The 20,745-nt window shown below is 40.7% G+C and overlaps 1 protein-coding gene across 6 annotated transcripts in view; it reads left to right on the plus strand.

Annotated features, from left to right (window-relative positions):
* Aff2 (ALF transcription elongation factor 2) overlaps positions 1-20,745 on the plus strand; it is a 468,295-nt gene that overhangs the window by 370,922 nt on the left and 76,628 nt on the right. For all 6 annotated transcript variants that reach the window (XM_063246498.1, XM_063246500.1, XM_063246499.1 and 3 more), the window contains one exon: positions 8,426-8,463. In XM_063246498.1, the coding sequence (XP_063102568.1) occupies positions 8,426-8,463 (38 nt within the window). The remainder of the gene's footprint in view (positions 1-8,425; positions 8,464-20,745) is intronic.

The raw sequence follows: 20,745 nt of genomic DNA on the forward strand, positions 1-20,745 counted from the left end.
AAGAAACTGCTTAGGGCTTATATGATGTGATTTTTAATAGGCTTGTGGCAGGTCTGTGACTGTTTAGAAACCCACTTGCTGAAATTTTCAATGTAATTAGGTCTTCTGCTTTTAATACCAAATATTTTGACTTGTAATCTTCATATAATCAAATCCTTGAGTATACAGAGATGGGTAGAAGCACAATGTTTTCACATGTTATGCTTGTCACGTGATCCTTCATGGCCAAATTCTAGTTAATGGCCATGATACTTTGAGTTTTCAATCTATGAGCATTTCAATTTCAAAACCAGTGGCTCTTTGCTTAGGTTAACATTTGCTCATGATGACCTTAAATCAGATACCAGTGAGGGTGTGCTACTTGCCTGAGATCCAACAAGAAACAAAATTGGATATTATCTGTTATGTGTGAATGGTTACCTTGCACCTATGACAAGGATGACCACACCTTTTTCACCTGCAAAGAACACACAGTACATTACCTAGCTCTGTAAAGATGATGGCAGTAGGAATAACAGCCTCCTCTGGAAAGCTGGAGATCTCTAAGTACGGATTCCAATTTAAATATCACAAAGAAGAGGCATCACCAAGTTGCCTCCATCATTGGCCGTAGGCTGGAGGAAAGTTTAGCTATACATTCTCATCCCTCTCCCCTTTTGATCCAATCATGCTATTTTCCTCAGATCAATTCCTGACCCTAGTTTTCAGCCTCAGTGTATGTTTAGAGCCTGGAGGTGCTCTCTTGGAATCGTTAGTGAGCAAGCTCTGGGAACTGTATCATGTGTGCCTAAGTTTATTGTAGATTTCCAAGCTTTAAGTTTAATCAGGATGCTAGAATAAATATATCTACAGAAGTTGAACATCTCCAGTAAAAGCTGTGTAATAAACCACTTTTCCACATTAAAAATGTAACAATTTGAAACCGATCTGGTGGCTTTGAAAAATCGAAGCTTTGGTTTAGGAGTCCAGCATGTTTTCCTCTGTCCCCCACCAAGTATCTACCATCTGCTAGTAAAGCCACAAGGCAGGCTGTAAACACCAAAGACCTTGTACTGAATGGAAAACAGAATGTCTCTTATCATCCTTAAGCAGCCGTGTTTACTCTCTTATTTATTTATCAAGAGCAAAGAGCATAGAATTATAAGAGCACAGAAGAGCAGCCCAAAATTGAAATGAGCTGCCAGACCAAGACTAGCCATTCAGAATACAGCTGAATGAACACATACAAAAGCAGAACTTTCCAAAATGTCTGGGACCATATAACCTACATTTGACATAGTAAATATGTCATAGGAATCTGGAACACTTGTCCAAAGTTTTATACCTTTGTTAAATCTTATTCTTTTATAATGGAATTAGATTCATATGAGTCATATGTGTTTGTATTTGAAATGGTCCTTTGTGTGTGTTAAACTCTTAAAAAAAAAGACTTCTCCGGTTTTATATTTAGCCCTGAATCATATATGTTTGTATATGAAACTGTAGAACACCAGACCTTAAAATGGCCCCTGAAGAGTCTTTACTCCAGTTTCCTAATTTTGCCAAGAAGGTAAAAAAGGAAGGAAGGAAGGAAAGAAGGAAGGAAGGAAGGAAGGAAGGAAGGAAGGAAGGAAGGAAGAAGGAAGGAAGGAAGGAAGGAAGGAAGGAAGGAAGGAAGGAGGGAAGAAAGAAAGAAAGAAAGAAAGAAAGAAAGAAAGAAAGAAAGGACAAAGCAAGTCAGCCAGTCAGTATTTAGCATATGGATAAAAATCAATGGAGCCTCTTCACCCAGAGTATAATGAGCTGTAGAGAGACAGAATGCCTGAACACATTAGTATGTTAATGATAAAGATGCATTATCAGCATTCACTCCCATGTAGGTCTTGAATAACATGCATTGCCCAGGATCTTTATGTATTACAAATACTCTCATTTTTTCTAGTTACATATGGTAGGGAGAGCGCTTCTATTAGGTATTGATTGTCCCCACCAAAAGACACATGTCATTTCGTAAGGTGTGCCCTCCGTAGCATCAGGGGCAAGAGGGCTCAGATTGGATGGGGGAAAGAAAATTGAATTTTCAAGTCCACAACCCCCAGGGGAACAGTGACCAAGTGCCACTTTACATTGGCCCCTCTAATGGGGAAAATAAACACCTCAAGCCCATACTGAGATGCTCTGCCTACTCTCTCCGTGTTTACTCCACTTAGAGGATGATTAGTGTGGACAGATGACTTTTTATGGGTGAAACATGCTTCTTCACCAAAGCCAGTACATTTTTCATTTAGTTACAATAAAATTTCAGTTATAGAGGACATCACCAGTTGACAAATGGGTCTTGCTAAAGGATTTTCTACCCAGCACAAAATATGGCAGGAAGGAAGCAAGCCTTTATGGAATGCATACACTACAGGATCTTGTTGTCACATCATTTGAGGGCTAGACACTATAAAAACACAGTTTGCCCTGTGAGTAAAACACACATGCAGGGACAAATAAGACCTGTGATTGGTTGGCTGTTCAACTGGCTGTGACAAGGTCTTGAATGGCAGAGTGGGTGAGATTGATTGTTACTTAATGGGAGGGGCAAAGATATAAAGGACTATTTTCTGTTTTCTTGCGTTGCTGGGGATTGAACTCATGTCCCTGAGCATACCACTAGATTAGCTCTGAGCTGCACCCACAGCCCCAGATTTTGAGAAAGAGAGTGCCATGATCAAGTGGAGCCTCAGAAAGATTCATCTGGCAGCAGAGCATAAAACAGGGCAGGAACAGAGCCAGGGATCCAGAAACAGCTGAGTGGTGAGGAGCCAGAGGCCATGGTCTAGGTGAGGAGCAGTAAGCACCAAGCCAGTCAATAGCTGCAGGAAGAGTTAGGGGACTAAGACAGCTTATCCCAGGGTGTCAAGTGAAAGCTTCACACCGGAGAAGCGCAGACTCCCTGGGCCCTGTGGACAGGAGCCTGGTGTTCAGCAGCAGAGCCAGTCCAGATGTGTGTGGGCCTGAAGCTCATCATTTCCACTAGATGCTTTGTTTTTCTCCCTACGGAGCAGTGTGCAGTCTTCTTCGATTGCCTGGCCATGCCTGGTCCACGTATCTAGCAAATGCTTATTAAGTGACTATTATGTGCACCACTGACATCAAACTTCTAATCTCTGTGGTTAAAATACTGTTCCTGCCACCATTATATCTAGCACAGGCCTATTTTGCTCATGTATAAAACAGTGAATTAAGTTAAAATGTGGGACGCTCAGGACCCTAAGGATAGGAAACTTGCTTTGGCTTCGTAGAGGTTCAAGGTTCACAAGCAGGAGGTTTCCTATACCTTCCAAAGTCCCCATCCAGAGGGTTAGAAACACAGCAGTGGGTGGCATTTTCCTAGAATCCCTGGATGGGAAGTTAGAAATGCACACAGGCATCGAGGTGTTGCAAGATGCTGAGTGACATTTTCTCCTCATAATCTGCCAGCCTGGCTGTGGGTGCTTTCTGCCAGCGGAAAGCCCAGCCTGTAGGATGCAGTGTCTCTTCTTTTTTCACTCATTTCAATGAAATCTACTTAGATGCTGTAATTAAACAATTTCTTTTTATATCTGGGCATGTGCTTTCAGTATATGTCTCTATTTAATTTAAGCAATTCTGTAGGTATTGATTTTAGACCATCTGAATACCCTAATGATGAGTTCATTTGTTAATAGAAGAGTTTCTCTTCTCAATTTAGGCAATCGATGCAATTCACTAATACAGATCTCTAGATTAGGGGGTAGCTGTGTCTCCCAGCACAGCGCTATGAAAAAAGTTTAAGAAGGGGGCAAATGCATAAGCAATGAAACACAAAGCCAATAATATCAAGCAATTTGAAATTACCTAAGTAGTTAACTTTCCCCTTTTTATCAAGAAACAGATTATAGATGTTCAGCTTAGCTCTATCTGCAAGTAGAATGCCAGGAAAGAACATATAAACAGAAAATATAAAAGCCATGTAGAGAAATACTAATAAAATCACATTTTAGGCTTCAATGACAGCATTGTTATTGATTATGGAAAAAAGCAGTGCCTATATACATAGCCTTGTAAAAGGAATCCATTGCTACAATATCTCTAAGGTATTCAAATGCTGACTTTGACAGGCTCAACATAGAGAAAACAGAATCATTGAACTTGTTTTCCATAAATCTCAGAAGGAGAGAAATTTTATGTGGGTGTCTATAACTATTCAAGGCCTTCTTCTGAAAAGTTCAAAATGATTCTTCATATTTTCTATAAATACAGGATAAAGGTCAAAAGACTAAAACAGCACCTGATGGCATCTAAGGTCAGAATTACCTTTTCAAGCAATTTTGGAAAAATCTGATCATATGGAAAATGACTAGCAAATTTTCTAAGTAGCTTATATGTAGCATTTTCTGTCTCCAAAAAGATGTCATCATGCGGCAGTGATGAGGACTCCATAGATAGCACTTAATTTTCTTTTACCTTCTATTTTTCCTTCCCTTCCCTTCCCTTCCCTTCTTTTCTCTTCCTTTCCTTTCCCTTCTCCTTTCTTTTCTTTCCCCCTTCCTTTTCTTTTTTGGCAATAACTTTACACTACATGGTTCTCACAATTCACAGTGGTGTCTGCATCTGTTTAGCTTCAGTGCAGCACAACAGTCTCTGCATAAAAGAAAGAGTATTTACTTTAGGAAGATACATTTGATGAAAGTGAGGAGCTATGAGTCTGTCCTTAGCCACATTATCCCCCTGGAGGAAATAAATTTGCTGCTTAGCAGGGTGCCTCCAACAGTACTGGTAATGAGAGAGGATGTGGCCCATAAACAGACCTTGGGATTGGAGAAAGACCTTCTCCCTGCCACGTGCAGCACTTCCTCAAGATGCCCCATCCCCGGGAAGATCATAGTCAGGACTTCTCATTCTCAGGGTCAAATGTAATGAAAAGGCAGAGTCCCCCAATGGAGTGAAGAGTGGAAGGATGGCACGCTACATGAGGGATCACCAGAAAATAAGGGTTAATAGTGGCTAATCCTCCTCAACTGTCTTGGAGAGCAAGGTGGATTTGAGTGTCTGCAATATACGCTTGTGCCCCCACACTCCACCTTTGGTGCTCTGGTCCATCTAAACCACCCCCCAAGAAGACTCATGCAAGAAATCCTGTGTGGTGTTACGGGCCCTCCACTTGCTTGGCAACAGATGTATCGGTAGAATCACAGTACATCTCAATCCTCCTTTTTTTAGACAAAAGCGTGCTATTCTCCCTAGCGTAACACTCACAATAATCCTCATTGGAATAACCGCACAGGTCCAGTACTACTCAGTGAGCCTGCAAACAATCGGACCTTAGAACTCTACACACCAACCCGTGAGTAGGAACTGGTCACAGCCAAGGTGCACTGTGGACTGCAGTCTCCCAAGCAGGCTCATCAATGTTGGGGATTCCAAGTGACCCTTGCTGCAGACAGGGAAGGGATGATTATCTTCAATTTTAAAAGAAGCAAGGAGCTCCAAGGAGTTGGTACTTTGTCAATACCATAAGTGGCAAAACTAAGACTGAAACTTTTTTGGTAGTATTTGTAGCATGGCACTCTTAAACTATGACTCTCCTCATAACAGATCAAAGCATTTTCTTCAGCATTTTAATGTCTGTTATCATGCTTTCCTGTGCAAGTGCTTGCTCGATGGTGAGACGAGCACCATGTTAAGGAAATGCAGTCCAAAATAAGGAGAACATAGGTTTTCAAAAAGCATATAGACATTACAAATTAAAGTGACATAACTATGTGGCCTCTATTTTCCAATCAGTTTAAATTACTTTGATGTATGTTTTTAAGCTCAAATTTAGCTGCAATCCCAATATATAACTTTCTCAATGCTTGGCGAATTGCACTATGCCATTTTCTTTTAAATGCCTTCCTTCTGCATCACACCTCACATTCTGACCCATGGGGCTGAAGCCTGGAATTGTCTTCTCTTGTCCTCAAATTTCAGAAGGGGGATCTTTGTCTTTGTGTGTTTTATGCCTTAAAGTCATATCATTTCCACCTAAAAATGTTCTTCAACTTTTCATCCTGTGACTCCTTAGTGTAAGAATTCCTCTTGGCATGCCGAAAACAAAGTCAAATTAGAGTGACAGTGAAGAACATAAGTTGTGAACTGTGTCTCTTCTGACAGAGGTACCCTGCCATCATTGAGTTTAGACATTCAGAGTGATGAACACCAAGAGGATGACATGAGTATATCTGGTTACAGCTGTGGGAATGTCTGAATGATTATGAATTAATTTCCAAATAGAAAAGAACCTCTCAGTATAAATATTTTCAATCAATAGCTAAGCCTGCCAGAAAAAAATAATTTGGATGAAGTTGTTTTCCTATAATAGCTGTGAAAAAGAAAAGACAGGTTTCAAAGAAATCTCAGCTATGATAATGTCCTCCTGATCAGAGGAAAATAATTGGGTCTAATTGACAGCTGCAAAACACAAAACTGAGAAGACATTTTCAAACATCATATCTCTGAGTCAAAGCTAGGGTAAGTGATGTCACTTTGATTTCTGTCCCCATCTTTTGCCAGTGGCATGCTCATTCTATCCCATCTAGCATGCCTTCAAAGGAAACTACTTGAACACAAATCTATTGCTTCATGATAGACTTAGGTTTGCATGTTCGGGGATTGAAAGCATAGCTTCACATGATTTCCACGCTAACATGTCTTTACTTTGTTAATTATTCTCAACCAGCCTGATTTGGGTGGCAAGGTGGAGCAAAGGTGCGAGTGTGTGTGCTTGCACAGACAGGGTACCATAACTGCAGGAAAGGTTGGCGGCCAGCCCCTCTGGCCCACTGGTCTTGCCAGCATCTACCTAATCCTTTGCGTGCCTGACCTGGCAGAATCTACCGGGTGAGTGGTGTTAGTATCCTCTACCCGAACAATGCAAAGATTGGCTTTCATATCCTAGGTATTCATGAAACATGACTTGGACCAGCCAGACACATATCTCTTGTTTCCTTGTTTTCACCTAGTACCCCATTTCCTACCTTTTTTTTACTTTAGTGCTTGGAACAAAGTTGAAACTTGGGCGTAGGGTGGTGGAAAATGGTTTTTATCTTCAAGTCAAAGAAAGTGCCCCCAAAATATTAAGAGGAATTTATCTAGCAACAGAACCTGACATTTAATACACTTAAAGGACTTGGATTTCCAACACTAAATTCTAAACTTGGGAAATGTAGTTTTTTTTTTTTTTAATTGCTATTCAGTACATTGTGTTTATATGAATAGAGGTTCATTATGCTGATTCTCTGTGGCCACCCAGAAGGTCAAGTCTAGTGTTAGGTTAGTTATTGTCTCTTAAGAATGGTTGCCTCTGCAGTCTAATTCACAGCAGCAATCTCTTATTCCCCTTGGCCCTTACCTACCTCCAAGATTCACAACTATAAAGGTCCCCTAATAGATAATTTTCAAAGAGTGTGAACATCCCCTAGGTTGTCAAACCTCTCCTTCAGCGTTCTCCATATTAATGCTATTTCTATAGCCAGAAAACAGTCTAGGGGAGTACAAGTTTGGTTCTGATTACATAATTATGCTGCAGAAATATGAAAAATATCATCACTAAAACCCTCCAGGTGCTTAAACAGTTTGATAGACTGTAGCCATTCTGCCATCAGCGCCCCCAGCTGTGTTGCTTAGCAACATTTTAATTCCAGAAGAATCGAAGGAGATGAAATCCCTGTGGAGAAGGAAACAGAAATAAGAGGGCTGTTGACAGATGATCTGAGTTGTTTCTTCTAATATACTGTGAAGATCACTAGCTCTTTTCATGAATGATAAATGGACTGTACACAGATCAATGGGTTCAGCAATAAACTGGAACCAGGCTCCATGTCTAAGGTGACACAGGCCCAAAGGCCCAGAGATTTTCCTCATTTCAGGATTTGATTTGTAGTTTCTTAAAGGTTCCACGGGAGGAAATTGATCTCAATATTTGGCCATTCCTTGCTCTTCCGTGCTGTTTGCTTATGAAAGTGATTTTAGAAATGGACATTGTGGCCTTTCTATCATGGTGCATGTGTGGGCCAGTTGGCAAGAGTAGCGGCACGGTGAGTGGCTCCCTACCACTGCCATCCGTTTGCTGCCATCACAAGTCAATGAGGCCTGCATGGGTTAAGAGTGAAAGGTGTGGAGGGGGCACCTCATTGTGACTTCAGAGTCTACTCCTAGGGTCCCGGCTGCACTTGTGAGTAGCCGTGACAGTGCACGCCAGTATTTGCAAGCTGTGCTCATGCAGGTAAACTGTTACCTGGGAGAAGAAAATTACTCTTTATTATGTGTCCAGTCTACTTCTCAACAGTACCCTGCTCACTTAGCTCCTTACTCTTTTATATTGCTTATTGTTTGGTTCCTAGATGCAAAGATGTTGCCTACTAATGTTACCTAATTGCATTTTTTCTTCTGTTTACAGGCTGTCGAAAAAGCAAAACCTAAGAATAATCCTGTGAAGTAAGTTATTATTTTTATTAGTGGGAAACATTATTGTTAATGGATTTCGTGAATGTGAAAAAAAATAAGGTCACGGAAGAGACCTGGATTTTGAGTAAACCTCTACTTATGACAATTTAAGGACAAAACAGCAAGAGCTCGCCAATGAGCAGGGACTAGCTTACATTTGCCCCTGTAGCCCTGATGAGGGAATGCCCCAAGTCATATCCAGTTTGCATAAATTAATATGTGCCACCCATGAATAGCTGGAAATACTATTATAATCATATTCTTTCATACTACTTCAAGCCTTTGAGTTTTGAACACTCTAAAAAGATTACATTTTAAATTATAAATCTTGGACCTGTGAGGGATGTAAATGGTTAAAATGTGTCAAAGGATCTCAGACACAGAGGGACATTTGGTACGTTGCCATTATGGCCCAGATACTCTGTTAATGAAACTCTCATAAAAATACATTTAACTAAAGGTTTTTAAAGGTTATATAGAGGTATTCTTGAAGCATTGTACTGGACACCCGGAAATTATAAAATGTTACATAGTACTCTTTTTTTAAACATAATACTTCTTAGACATCATGTCCCTTCCAGAAAGAAAACTTTCAAATTAAGAAAGATGGCTGTCTTGTCCTTTGGGTCTGTGACATCTGACTGCAATGTCACGATGCATACCAATCCTTTGAGCCATGTGGCAAAGGGAGGACCTGCTTTATTTGCTGGGTTATTATAGGTCTGGTAATATCACATGCCTAGGAAATATGTGTCTATTTATGTCAGCCAGCTTTCATTATAGCTGACACCAAATACAGAAATGAGGAGTGCATTGATTTTTATTAGTTTCTGGGAGAGTGGATCAGCTAATGCCAAAGACAAAAAAGCCACTCGTGTTGTATAAAAAGAACTAACTATTCCAGGGCACACCACTCATGTTTAGAATAGTATTAAGTCCAAGCCCTAATGCATTTCCCCTCAAACAGTATGCACTTTGTGTTTAAATTTCATTGTTCCTAGACCACAGGGTATTCTCCATCAAGCCTCTGTGGCCTCTGGAGGGGCATGCGTGTTATGCTGTAGTGCTTCTATGGAAGCATTTGCATTTGCCAAGCTTTTGGCTGCTTGTTTGGTTAAAGTTGAAATCTTCTCTGCAGCCTAATTTCTTTTCTGTCTGTATGCCCTCAAGGCTCCTCCACTGTGAGCCTGTGCTGGAAAGCTCTGTGAATTAGAGGATGGTGCTAATGAGGCCAGGACCAGGGCTGCAGTCCCTGGGTGGGCCATTAGTGAGCCTCTTAACCACGGTCCCACTGTGCCCCTCCCTCCATTCTGCCTGCATGCTCATGTGTGGCCCCCGTCACAGGGGCTAGGGTGAGAGTAGCAGGAGTGTAAATCTAGGCTTTGGCTGGAGTAAATATCTCCAAATTCAAGCCCTCTCAGGAGGAATTGAGCCCCAAGCTCCATCTATGCATGTACGGCACAGTCCTTGACTGTGTGGGGCTATGTTCCATTGCAGCCACATTGGATGCTGCTGGCTTGGAAATGGGCTCAGTGCTCTTTTCACTACTTGTGAGAAGCTAACCCTACAGATATACTTTTTATGAGGTCTTGTTAATTCACAGTGCAGGCTCTATCTAATGCCTACCACTGTAAAGAATGTTTTAGAGATAGGAAAACCGAAAGCGCCAAAGAATGATGGTAGTCTTCATAACATAACGTAACGTAACGTAACGTAACGTAACGTAACGTAACATAACATAACATAACATAACATAAAAATATGTTTTAAAATCTGCTTAGTAGGGGCTGGGGATTTAGCTCAGCGGCATAAGCACCTGCCTTGCAAGCAGGCAGTCGTGAGTTCGATCCCTGGTACCAATAAAAAAAAAAAAATCTGCTTAGTAATAAAACTAAGTCCTGACCAACTAGTAGGTACTTCAAACTCTCTCCTAATGTATGGCCTAAGTGTAAGACTGGATAAGATATTGATTGCATAGCCACTTGAAGAGAGGCCTCCTTAAATGCTCAGCTTAAGACAAAAACTCCAGAATATGGTTCAGTTTCACTGTCTTCCAGAAGAACAGATCAGATCCAACTTTTTTAAAAGTACCGTTTATAATGGTCCTCTTATCATTTCTGATGCCTGCCAGAAAATTTTGGTTACACACAGTACACTGGGACCTGAAGTAAAGATTCAATCCATGTTTCCTGAATGAGTGAACAAGTAAACAAGGTTGGACACGTCCTTTCAGGAGCTTGCAAGACTAGAGACTTACAAGGCTGGTGGCTCTCCTGAGATACAGTGTGCCCATGAGGTTAGAAAGACTTGCATGATTTAACTTAGCCAAGTTTCCCAACGTCCAGTATTTTTGATTCATACTACATAGTAAAAATGTTCCCAGGTTTCTCTGGTCCCTTCTAGCTGCTTTGCTTCTGACCAATTTTGAGTGCAGGAATTAATGTTTAACTGTAGTCAGGGCCTATATGTGTGCCCTGTTGCTTGAATGTTGAGGTCTGGTGGCATAAGTCGCAAGTGAAGTATGATCATCAGTTGACAAAGACAATTATCCACGTGACTAGACATTATCTTTTTGTGTGGAGCTTGGCAAATGGTGGGAAAAATCCAAAGATGACTTTCATGATAGGTGAAAAATAGATAAAGTTCCCAATTCTGTATCTATGCATGAGCTTTTAATGGAACACAACCACATTCACTCATATCTCTATTATCTATGGCTGCTTTTGTACTACAGTGGTAGAGTCCTGTGACAAGCATTGTATGCAATGCACAAAGCCAAACACGTGTGTCTTCCAGCCACTATGGAACATGGTTTGCGGAATCCTGCTGTAGTTAGTCAGGTAGAAAAAGGCACTCAATGTTTTCATGACTCTGAAGCTTAAACTAGCAATCTTTTCCTTTTTTGGCATTTGAAAAATTAGTAGACATAGGATCCATGAAGATGATGATGACTCAGAAACCAGTAGACCTCTATGTAGAGAATGTTACCAGTCTTCCAAGTTGCAGTCAGATGAGTAGACTGCAAAAGGCACCTGCATTTTCTGAAACTCTGTTATTTCCGGATCTAACTAAGGCTAAGTAAGCTTTAATTTGGTGTGAGAGCAAATGATTTCCAATATCCATTAGTTTGCATATTTTCCTCTTTTAAAGGGCTGCCTTTCCCTCCCCATTTCTCAACAACTTACCCAATTTAGTTTTAATACTTTCATAGTTGTAAGCTTCTTTTATCACCATAGGGAGACTATGGCCCACATTCATTAGACTCCATATAAGGGAGAAACTAAATACATAGCTTTTGAATATAAGTACATAATGTGCCTGGCAACACTAGTAACCTTACCTTGAAACATTGAACATTACCTCTGAAGGTAAGACTCAAAAGTGAACATTCTTAAAATCAATTATCAAGACAAGAGGTGCCTGGTGAATTTCTCAATATATTGGAACCACACTGGTAACAAAGCTTGATTAGTGTGATAAGACTGTGTTTCTTTAATGTGTCAGAGGGAGAAACTTACACTTGTATTTTAGTTAATGATTTACAGCAATCGTCTCCAGAATTTTATTGTGACAGCAAGGCCTAAGAGATGTACAGATTTCTCTTACCATATGTGACTTATCACATATATTTTAAAAAACACATTTCTGTTATTAAGACATATGTGATAGTATACTTCTGAAAATGTGAATTGCTTTTGGCTAAAAGCCATGCACCAATAAGTTGTGTTGAATCTAACCGAGGTTGACATCTGTTACAGAGAGAGAGAGAGAGAGAGAGAGAGAGAGAGAGAGCAGTTGTCAAGCATAAAATCCTTTCCTCCTCTTATACTTTAACAACATTAAACAGTGTAGTGGTTGGCTTTCACAAATCAAGATCAGAATCTACTCAGTTTAGGAAATTATAGTTTTATTTAGGAACCGATCCATCTTATAGATATGGTAGTTTCATTATTGAAAATGACAAATAATCACAAAGATTTTCCTGTCTGTGATGTTTGCACATTATCATTTATTCAACCAATGAATATTTAAGATCTACAGCATTCTGGGAACTGTAATAGTTGCATAGGGAATTAAAAATAAATCTGGCACAGGTCTTACCCTCGAAGAGTTTAGAGTCCAGTAGGAGAGATAACATTGGTTTGTGAAGAACTAAATACCAGATAGGTGAGAGAGAGAGAGAGAGAGAGAGAGAGAGAGAGAGAGAGAGAGAGAGAGAGAGAGAGATTCGCTAAGTGGGGAACAGTAAGAAAGAAGCTCTATGGAGAAAATTTAGCATTATTGGAGAAATGAAAGAGATAAGAGGAGACATTTGCATCAGAACTTTAAGGGCTGCTGGTTTGAGTCACTGATTTGAGGAATCTCAGGGAGGTAAAAGAAGTTCAGGCTGTCCAATGATATGCACAAAGGGAAAGACCAAGTTGAAAACCAAGGTTGAGAAAAAAAGTGGTGCTTGGGGCTCTCAGACTTAGCTGGCTGAAAGAGTCACCTAGCACTGAAGAGCTCAACTTGATAATGAATATGAATCATCAATTAGTTTGCTCGTTCTTAAACTCCGCTTTGATAGGACTGGGTTCAAATCTTGAGTCTGATGTAAGCTTCTAGTATGAAATTGGTCATGTCATTTTCTTCTTACTGGCCTCAGCTAGATTATTTATATGGTCCTTTTAGGTCTTAAGATAAATACTTAAAATCCTGCTTTATAAGTATGCTCATTTTAGAACATATTTGATCTTCTTTGATGTAAATTTGTGCATATACATGTGTCATCAACATTGCATATATAATACATCTGTATTTTTCTCCACACAAATATGCACACATGTGCATATGATGCCTTTCCATCATTTCAGCCCTCTGCATTTGTGAAATGAAGCATAAGATACCACATCTTTAGCACTTTAAAGAAATATGCTAGGTAGAAGATAAATGTGACTCCAAGGACTTCAGATACAGCCTGTAAAGTGACCCCTTATGCCATTTTTGCAGGTGGAGTCCATAACTCTTGCAGCATTCCTTGACATATGCAGATCTCAGAAATGCAGAATGGCAGCAAAGTCAGCACATTCAATCACCACGCTAAGGCAGTGCATTCTGAATGCGTTCTGCCAAACGCTAGTCTTGCAGGATTGTCTCCTTTAGGACATGAAGGTTCCAATGAGCCACAGAAGTTTAGTGTATCTTTTCTGAAGCACTAAACACTTTCACATAACACAGGCTCAGAGAGAAGTCCTGTGGAAAGCCTTCTGTTGAGCTGTCTTACAGTTTCCCCAATGTGTTTGGCCAAAGGATACCTTAATCCAACAGAACAAATATTTCATGGAGAGCACAACTGGAGCCTTAAATCCATGTGAAATAAGATGACTACATGGAGAGCTTGCCTCTGTAGGTAGTTCAAGAAACCCAGTAACCAAATAACACATACTTAGTCTCTGAAATTATCTGCGGTAAGCCCATTATTTGAAAAGTGTCCATGGAAAGAAGATAAACACTCCAAGTGTGACATCATAAAATATCTCCTGGTGCACACCTGTAATCCCAGAGCTCTGGGAGGCTCAGGCAAGAGGATCACAAGCTGAAGAATAGCCTGTGTGACTTAGCAAATTATCCATTCCTTGTGTCAAAATAAAAATACATACTTAAAAAGCTGAAGATGAATTACAGTGCAAAGGCCCTGGGTTCAATCCCCAATACTACAAAAAAATTCTGCTGTGTTTCTTTTATAGTGTCACATTCTAAATTATTTTTTATGAATTGAAAGCCTCTTGAGGTACAATATTTGAAGAGAATAGGGACATTTGGAAGTGAGTCGCTCTGAATGAAATAGATGAAGCACTCTAGTATCTCGTGTACCTCAACAGAGAGGCTGACAAAATGCTGGGTCGGTTCATTTTATGACACTGACACACCTACAGCAGTGTGCTGCTGAAAGCAATGCTAATCAATCTATAATCGCCTCTGGTCGTGCTAAAGGCAGTTCATAGAAAGCCAGCAATAAAGCCTCTCTCTAAACAGCTGTGTAAAATAAATTGGGCTCTTTATGTTGTGGAGAAACTACAATTGGATGCAGAACATTTCAGCACTTGGCCTCACAGCTAATGAAACCTGTACAATTTTCCAATCACCATTTCCTTTCCTTGGACATTGGAGTTGCATCATCTCTAGGCAATCTTAGGGATGTTAACTGAGACCCAGACAGTGGACCTCTCAAAAACCACATTTCCAGAAACTGCATTCGTACTGAATGCCTCTAAGGAGACACACATCCACTTCTACCACCTAAAAATGTGTTGGCCAATTAAAGAGTTCTTTTTTCTAATATCATATGAATATATTCTCATATGGTAACAAATGTGACCAAAGCTAAAAAATCATGGAAAGTACAGAGATTCTAATAATTAGGCCTACATCAATTATATTAACTATTTTTCAAAAATGAGAATTCCTTCAAAGCTTCAAGCATGTTTGATGCCTCATTACCATCACTTACCTTACCAAAATTTTCGTGAGAACCTTTTATTTAGGTGGTAAAGTAGCACCCTAATAACCATGAGGACAAAATGAAAACACAAAACACTCACTTATTGCTGAATCTGAAGCACTTCAAGTAAGCCAGCAAATGTGGAATCAAACCATTTTCCAGTGGACAGAGTCTGATGCTATAATTTAGTGTGACTTTTTTGTTAGCAACAGCAATTATAAAATACTATCGTCAAATACACATCTTCTCATTCACTGCTTGATAAGAGGCTTGTGAATGGAGGATATGTAGGAATGAGAAAAAAAGGTTTATCAGAATGCCAGTGAAACAAGAAGATGGTGGACTGATGTCCAGAAGCAACCCACTTCACTCATCATAGGTTCAATCTCCTTTGGTCCTTAGGTCAAGGGGAATGAGGAAAGGTTTGAGTTAGGAAAGAATTGATGACCAGAGGCTTCTAGGTATCTCTCCAGTGGTCCAGATTGTGGTTGATAATCTGCTAATCATGATGCTCGTAAATCTTGAAAAATATTTTAGCTCTCTTAGCTCAACATCTTCAACCTTGAAGAAAGAGAGAAGAGATTAAGGAAATTTCAGGGAAATTAACTTTGTACTACTGGTTCTGGACAAACATTTCCTAAATGTCTAACATGTCTGTCTCAGTTACATTTCTTGTTGCTGAGGCAAAGTATCTGGCACCCAAATTTAAAGGAGAGGAGATTTATTGCAGCTCACAGTTTGTAGAGATTTCAGCCCATAGTCAGCTGGCTCCAAGGCAGAGTGGCCTGACAGAGGAGTATTGCAGAGGAGAAACAGTTCATGGCAGGCAGAAGATATTAAAACACTGAAGTAGCAATAAGCAACAATTAGCAGCAGCCTTCTTTCTGTCCTTTATATTCCATCCAGGTAGGAGCAACTTTAATCCTAGCATCGCATCCTTAACCCTAGCATCACATACCCTAAGTCCAGTCACCTCCAAAAAGCCCTACGTATGATGACACGGGGCTTTCGGGGGACATCTAGACACAAACCACAACAATGCCTATGTGCAGAGTTGAGCAGAAATGATTTGATCCAAAGGTTAAGCTAGCAAAGAACTCATACAGTATGAAGGCAGAGAGGCCAGGCTTCCTCATCCTGTTTCAGTCACAGTTACCTCTGAGATACCTCATACATCTTTGTAGACCCAACTGAAGAGTCAGTACTTTCCACAAAAGAGGCCTTCAAATTCATGAAAAGTAATCTATGGAACTGTTGTTACAACCCATGCACAGAGATATCACCTGCAGCAAAGCTAGTGGGAGACTAATAATATATCATTCAAAATTAGTGATTTAACAAAAAAGCAGGTGAGGTTGGAAGGTTTCCCTCTGTTACCTACCTCATGAGCCACATGCTACTTTCTAACTCTGAGCTTCTTAGTGTCTTCAACTCAGACAAGGATGGATTCCTGTTTAATGTAGTCCCACAAGTTAGCCAGAATTGTGTTTTAATATTTCCACTCAGTGATCTTCCAGAAAGTTGTGGAAAGCTCAGGATCACATTGCTGAGCTATAAGGAATTCAAGCAACCCGCATAGCTTTGTTGTTGTATTGGATGTTAGTTACGTACCTACTATGTGTTATGCTCAGTGGACAGAGATGAATAAGAGAAGCTCCATACCTGGAATGTTCTCACACTCTGCTAGGGAAACTGACAAGCCTCAGCATGACAGCCTGGACAGGTTCTGTGATTGAAGTTGGTGCAACATCCTGTGGGGTGCAGACGAAGGATTGAGCCACTGCTTAGAGCAGCTTGCCCTGCCTCAGCAGGAGGCCCCTGGCAAACAGTGGGAGGGAGGCCATTCAGGAGAGCAGAACAAGGCTTTCAAAGGCACGAGAAGAAGAAAGCAGATGCTGTGTTGTGAGCAATGTCTGCTACTTAGAAGCAGCTTAGGAGAGGGGGCATTTTTCACCCTGGTGGAAAGTACCAAGTTTGTGAGTTGGAGACAGAAAAGAAAGGAAAGAGTAGGTGTGTGTGCCAGGATTCCTACGGCATCACAATGCCAAAAACACAGGCTCTTCTGACATTAAAAGGAAAGCGGTGCAATGTGGATGAAAATAAAAAATAATGCTGCAAAGGATTCTTTGATTCCCAAAGTTATAGGTTAGAGTTAGGGAAGGATTATAAGGCACCCTTTTTCAAGTGCTTACAAAGAAATAGACATATCAAATCCTTGCTGATTATATCTGGCTAATCCTTCTCTGTGGACTTTTTGTAAATCTCAGCTCCTGTCGAGTTCCTCTAAGCATCCAGCTGCTCCCTTGTGGCTTCATTGACTCTTGATTGTTTCTTCCACTTTATTTTTTGTTCATACAGTTCTTTCCATATTGCTTAAACATCGAGGCTACTCTAAGAGAGAATTTGGGGCATGGCAGATGGCACTATTTTAGCTTCACTTTCTGAGTTCACTTCACAGACATATTTTTTTTCTGATTGTATTTTTATCAGCCCCAAACATAAGCACAGTAGGGCTATTTTTATTCCTAATGAAATGATGCAGCCTCCTTGGTAACTACACTCAGAGCTCCAAATAGTAAATTACTCCCTTATCGACCTCAGAACATATTCAAAGTCAAGGGCCTGAGGTAATCATTTATTTTTAGTTGAGTACAAGTTCAGGGGGACTGAGGACTAATAGACATGACTCATTTTGACCAGAGACTGAAATAGGAAGCAACTAGTTTATGCTTTCCTGAAGCTCTTGCCTACGTTATCTAGTGTAGTTCTCTAGAAAGCCAAAATCTTGTTTTAAACACTGGAATATATTTATTGAGAGAAAGAAAGCTTCTGTCAGAGACAGACAGAAGGGGTCTCCAGTGGGCTGCCAAACACTCTATCTTTTCTAGGGATTTTTATAGAGTAAAACCACAAAGTGAGGCAGGTCAAAGGTGGGCATGAGGTGGGACAGAACTATATGCAACCAATAAGATTTATTGCTCAGTACAATCAATTAAATTGGGGACAAATGGGGAAGTAGGTCCTATAGCAAGGGGGCATGCATACAGAGCAGTGACTCTTCCTGTAGGAGGTTGGGATGGTGACTTCTGGCCTCCTCGGTGTGATAGAGAATACTTAGAATATCAGGTCCTGGTTTTTATCTTTAGGAAGTACACGGGTACATTTTATCTTGAGGCCTGGCCCACAGCAGAGGTGTCTGTCTCTCCCATAGTTGCGAGGTATCTCATCTGCCCTGACTCCTTCAAGGGCCCAGCCCCATCTGATAGCTGAATTAGATAGAAAGCCAACATCTGAAGAGAGAAAATCATGCTTCCCCAGGAAAACGTTTGCATTTGTAGGTTTCCCAGCACAGGGATAGACTGTATACTGGAACAATCCATTGTGTGTATGTGTATAGCAGCACACTGTCATACTTTGTGCAAATTCCAGACAGGATCACTGCCACTGATGGCGTAGGCAGATCAGCCATAACTAAATGAAATTCTAGAGTTTTTCTCAGCTCTAACTTCCTACCAGTATTTTAACTTTCTTCCACCCCCTTTTAGCACCACATCCTCACGTGGGGGTTCCACATAATTGTGGAGGATATTTCAGAAAATTATTGTGTCTTTTTGCATATTTTTGAGCAGTGCAATTATAACTATATTCCTCCATAGGAGCCTGCCAGAAGAAGCCCAGGGCAGCTAAGGAGCTCATTCCTACGCATTCATTTTTGTGTTATCAAACTGTAGCGTGAGGTGCTGGGATCTGTTGAATAATAGCATCTCTATGTAGAAATAGGACCTGCTCTTCTCTCGCCTACTAGTTGATGAGGTGTATTATTTCTAACTCCGGCTAGGGTAAAAGTTAACTTGATCCAAATCATGATGCCTAGAGGTTGTCAGCAAATGAAGCTTGCTAGCAGACTGGCTTTGGATTGTGTGGATGTATATATGCACATTTGTCACACATACCAGAAAGTCATATGTAATTTAAACCTCACCTATTTCCTAAAAGGATTTTGACATGACCGAAATAAGATTACAGAGGAAAATGGTCAAAGAAGCAGGAGAAACTACTATTTCCTACTGTTACAGAAACATCTGCTTACATATGTGACGCGACTGGATAAGGTGACAAAGGTGTGCCCTCCCTGCAGTGATACTGTGATACAGAATGTACCAGGAGAGCCATGCCTGAGTTCTTCTGCTCAGCATTAGTGATAGGTGTAGACCTCAGGGTATGGAGTAGACTCTTGAAAATTAGTTCAACGTGCTCTCTGGGCCTTAGCAAACAATGTAGCTACTGGTTCAAAAATGGGGATTTTCTTTTAAGGAGAATAAATGCTCTGAAGAAGAATTTTACAAGGACTTTGAGCAGGGACAACAGCATTAGACCATGTGAAATAACAGCCCTCCCACATGAACCCTCCCACTGCCTTTACTCTATTTTTTCCTCTTTAGCAAATGTGACTGTACTCTCTATTGTCTGGCTATCTGTCTGTTTTGAAGTATCACCTCCCTGATGAATGTTAGATGCATTGCAAATGACAACTTCTAGCCACTGCTATAACTCTAATTCCTCAAACAGAAGCTGGTATATAGCAGGAAATCGGTGTTTAGGATGAGGCCCTCAAGGATAAGGCTTTGAAGCTCAGTCATCCTGCTTAGTGCAAGTATGATGCACAAGGCTGATTGTGCCCATGTTGGACACCTAACTGCTGACCTAATTACCAGCCATTGTGTGAGTCATTAGCTTTTCTTACAGAGTAACTAGGATTTCATTATAAAATAGTCTATGTCATATGGAGTTTTACTCTCCAGTGTTACACAGCTATTTTTCTGTCTTTAGAGAGCTAGAATTTTACCCCACAAGTAATTGCTCTGGTCTTTACCTCCCTCCTCTTCAGGAGGGAGTGCCACTAATGATTCCAAAGGTAAAGCACCGGAGTAAAGACAGCAGCGTTCCTGAGGGTGAAGGCTGTGGCTAAGCAGTTATGTTTGACATCAGCAGGCATCTTCAAGTATCACATAAAGCAAATTTCATCCCGTGGAACAACAAAATGAAAAGGTTAAGTTGCAACTGGCAACATACACCACTTTCTACTTTTGAAAGTCTATTGTGCGGTCAGAAATGAACAGGATTGGACATTGAGAGCCAAAGTCAACACTCACACTCTTCCTGTTCCCTGGCTGATGCCTCCGATCTCCCCTACCTCCTTCCTATCGTGCAGTTGCCGTCATAGCACGTGGACCCATTTGGTAGCTTTTCCCATTGGCTGAGAGCCACAGAAGTTGGCTGGATCCAGAGTGGGCAGCACTAAGGGAGCTGCTATTAAGCAAGGCTCCACACACAGTCACAGACTTTTCTAGCTCAAGGATCCAGGCGGTAACTGTGGGGTTGTAAAACCAAACAGGCTGTCTTTCATTTCAGGTTTGTTTCATGGATATGTGAGTAATTAAATCTTTCAATCACATCTCAATGAAGGGCATAAAAAAGCCTTCACTTAATAGTGATGTGTACAAAGGAAATTAAGAAATGAGACCATGTTTCAGGAAATAACACTGCCACAAGGTTAATTTTACCTAATGCAGCATTTTCTAGAATTGAATTGTTTGATTTCCTCCCTCAAGGACTGCTCCTATGGTTGCAATCACTGAGGCTGATTTTATTGGAAAATCACCTCTGAATGAGAAACATACTCCAGAGGAAACTTTGCATGGGGACAGACTGACTTCTGGTGCCGGGAGCACCAGACCAATGTAGTTCAAGTCTCCAGTCTCTCTGTTCATTCAAGCATCCCATTCGTTAGC

The sequence above is a fragment of the Cavia porcellus genome, unplaced genomic scaffold (genome assembly GCF_034190915.1).
Source record: "Cavia porcellus strain 051 isolate PalLab524CR breed Dunkin Hartley unplaced genomic scaffold, mCavPor4.1 scaffold_3, whole genome shotgun sequence".
NCBI lineage: Eukaryota > Metazoa > Chordata > Mammalia > Rodentia > Caviidae > Cavia > Cavia porcellus.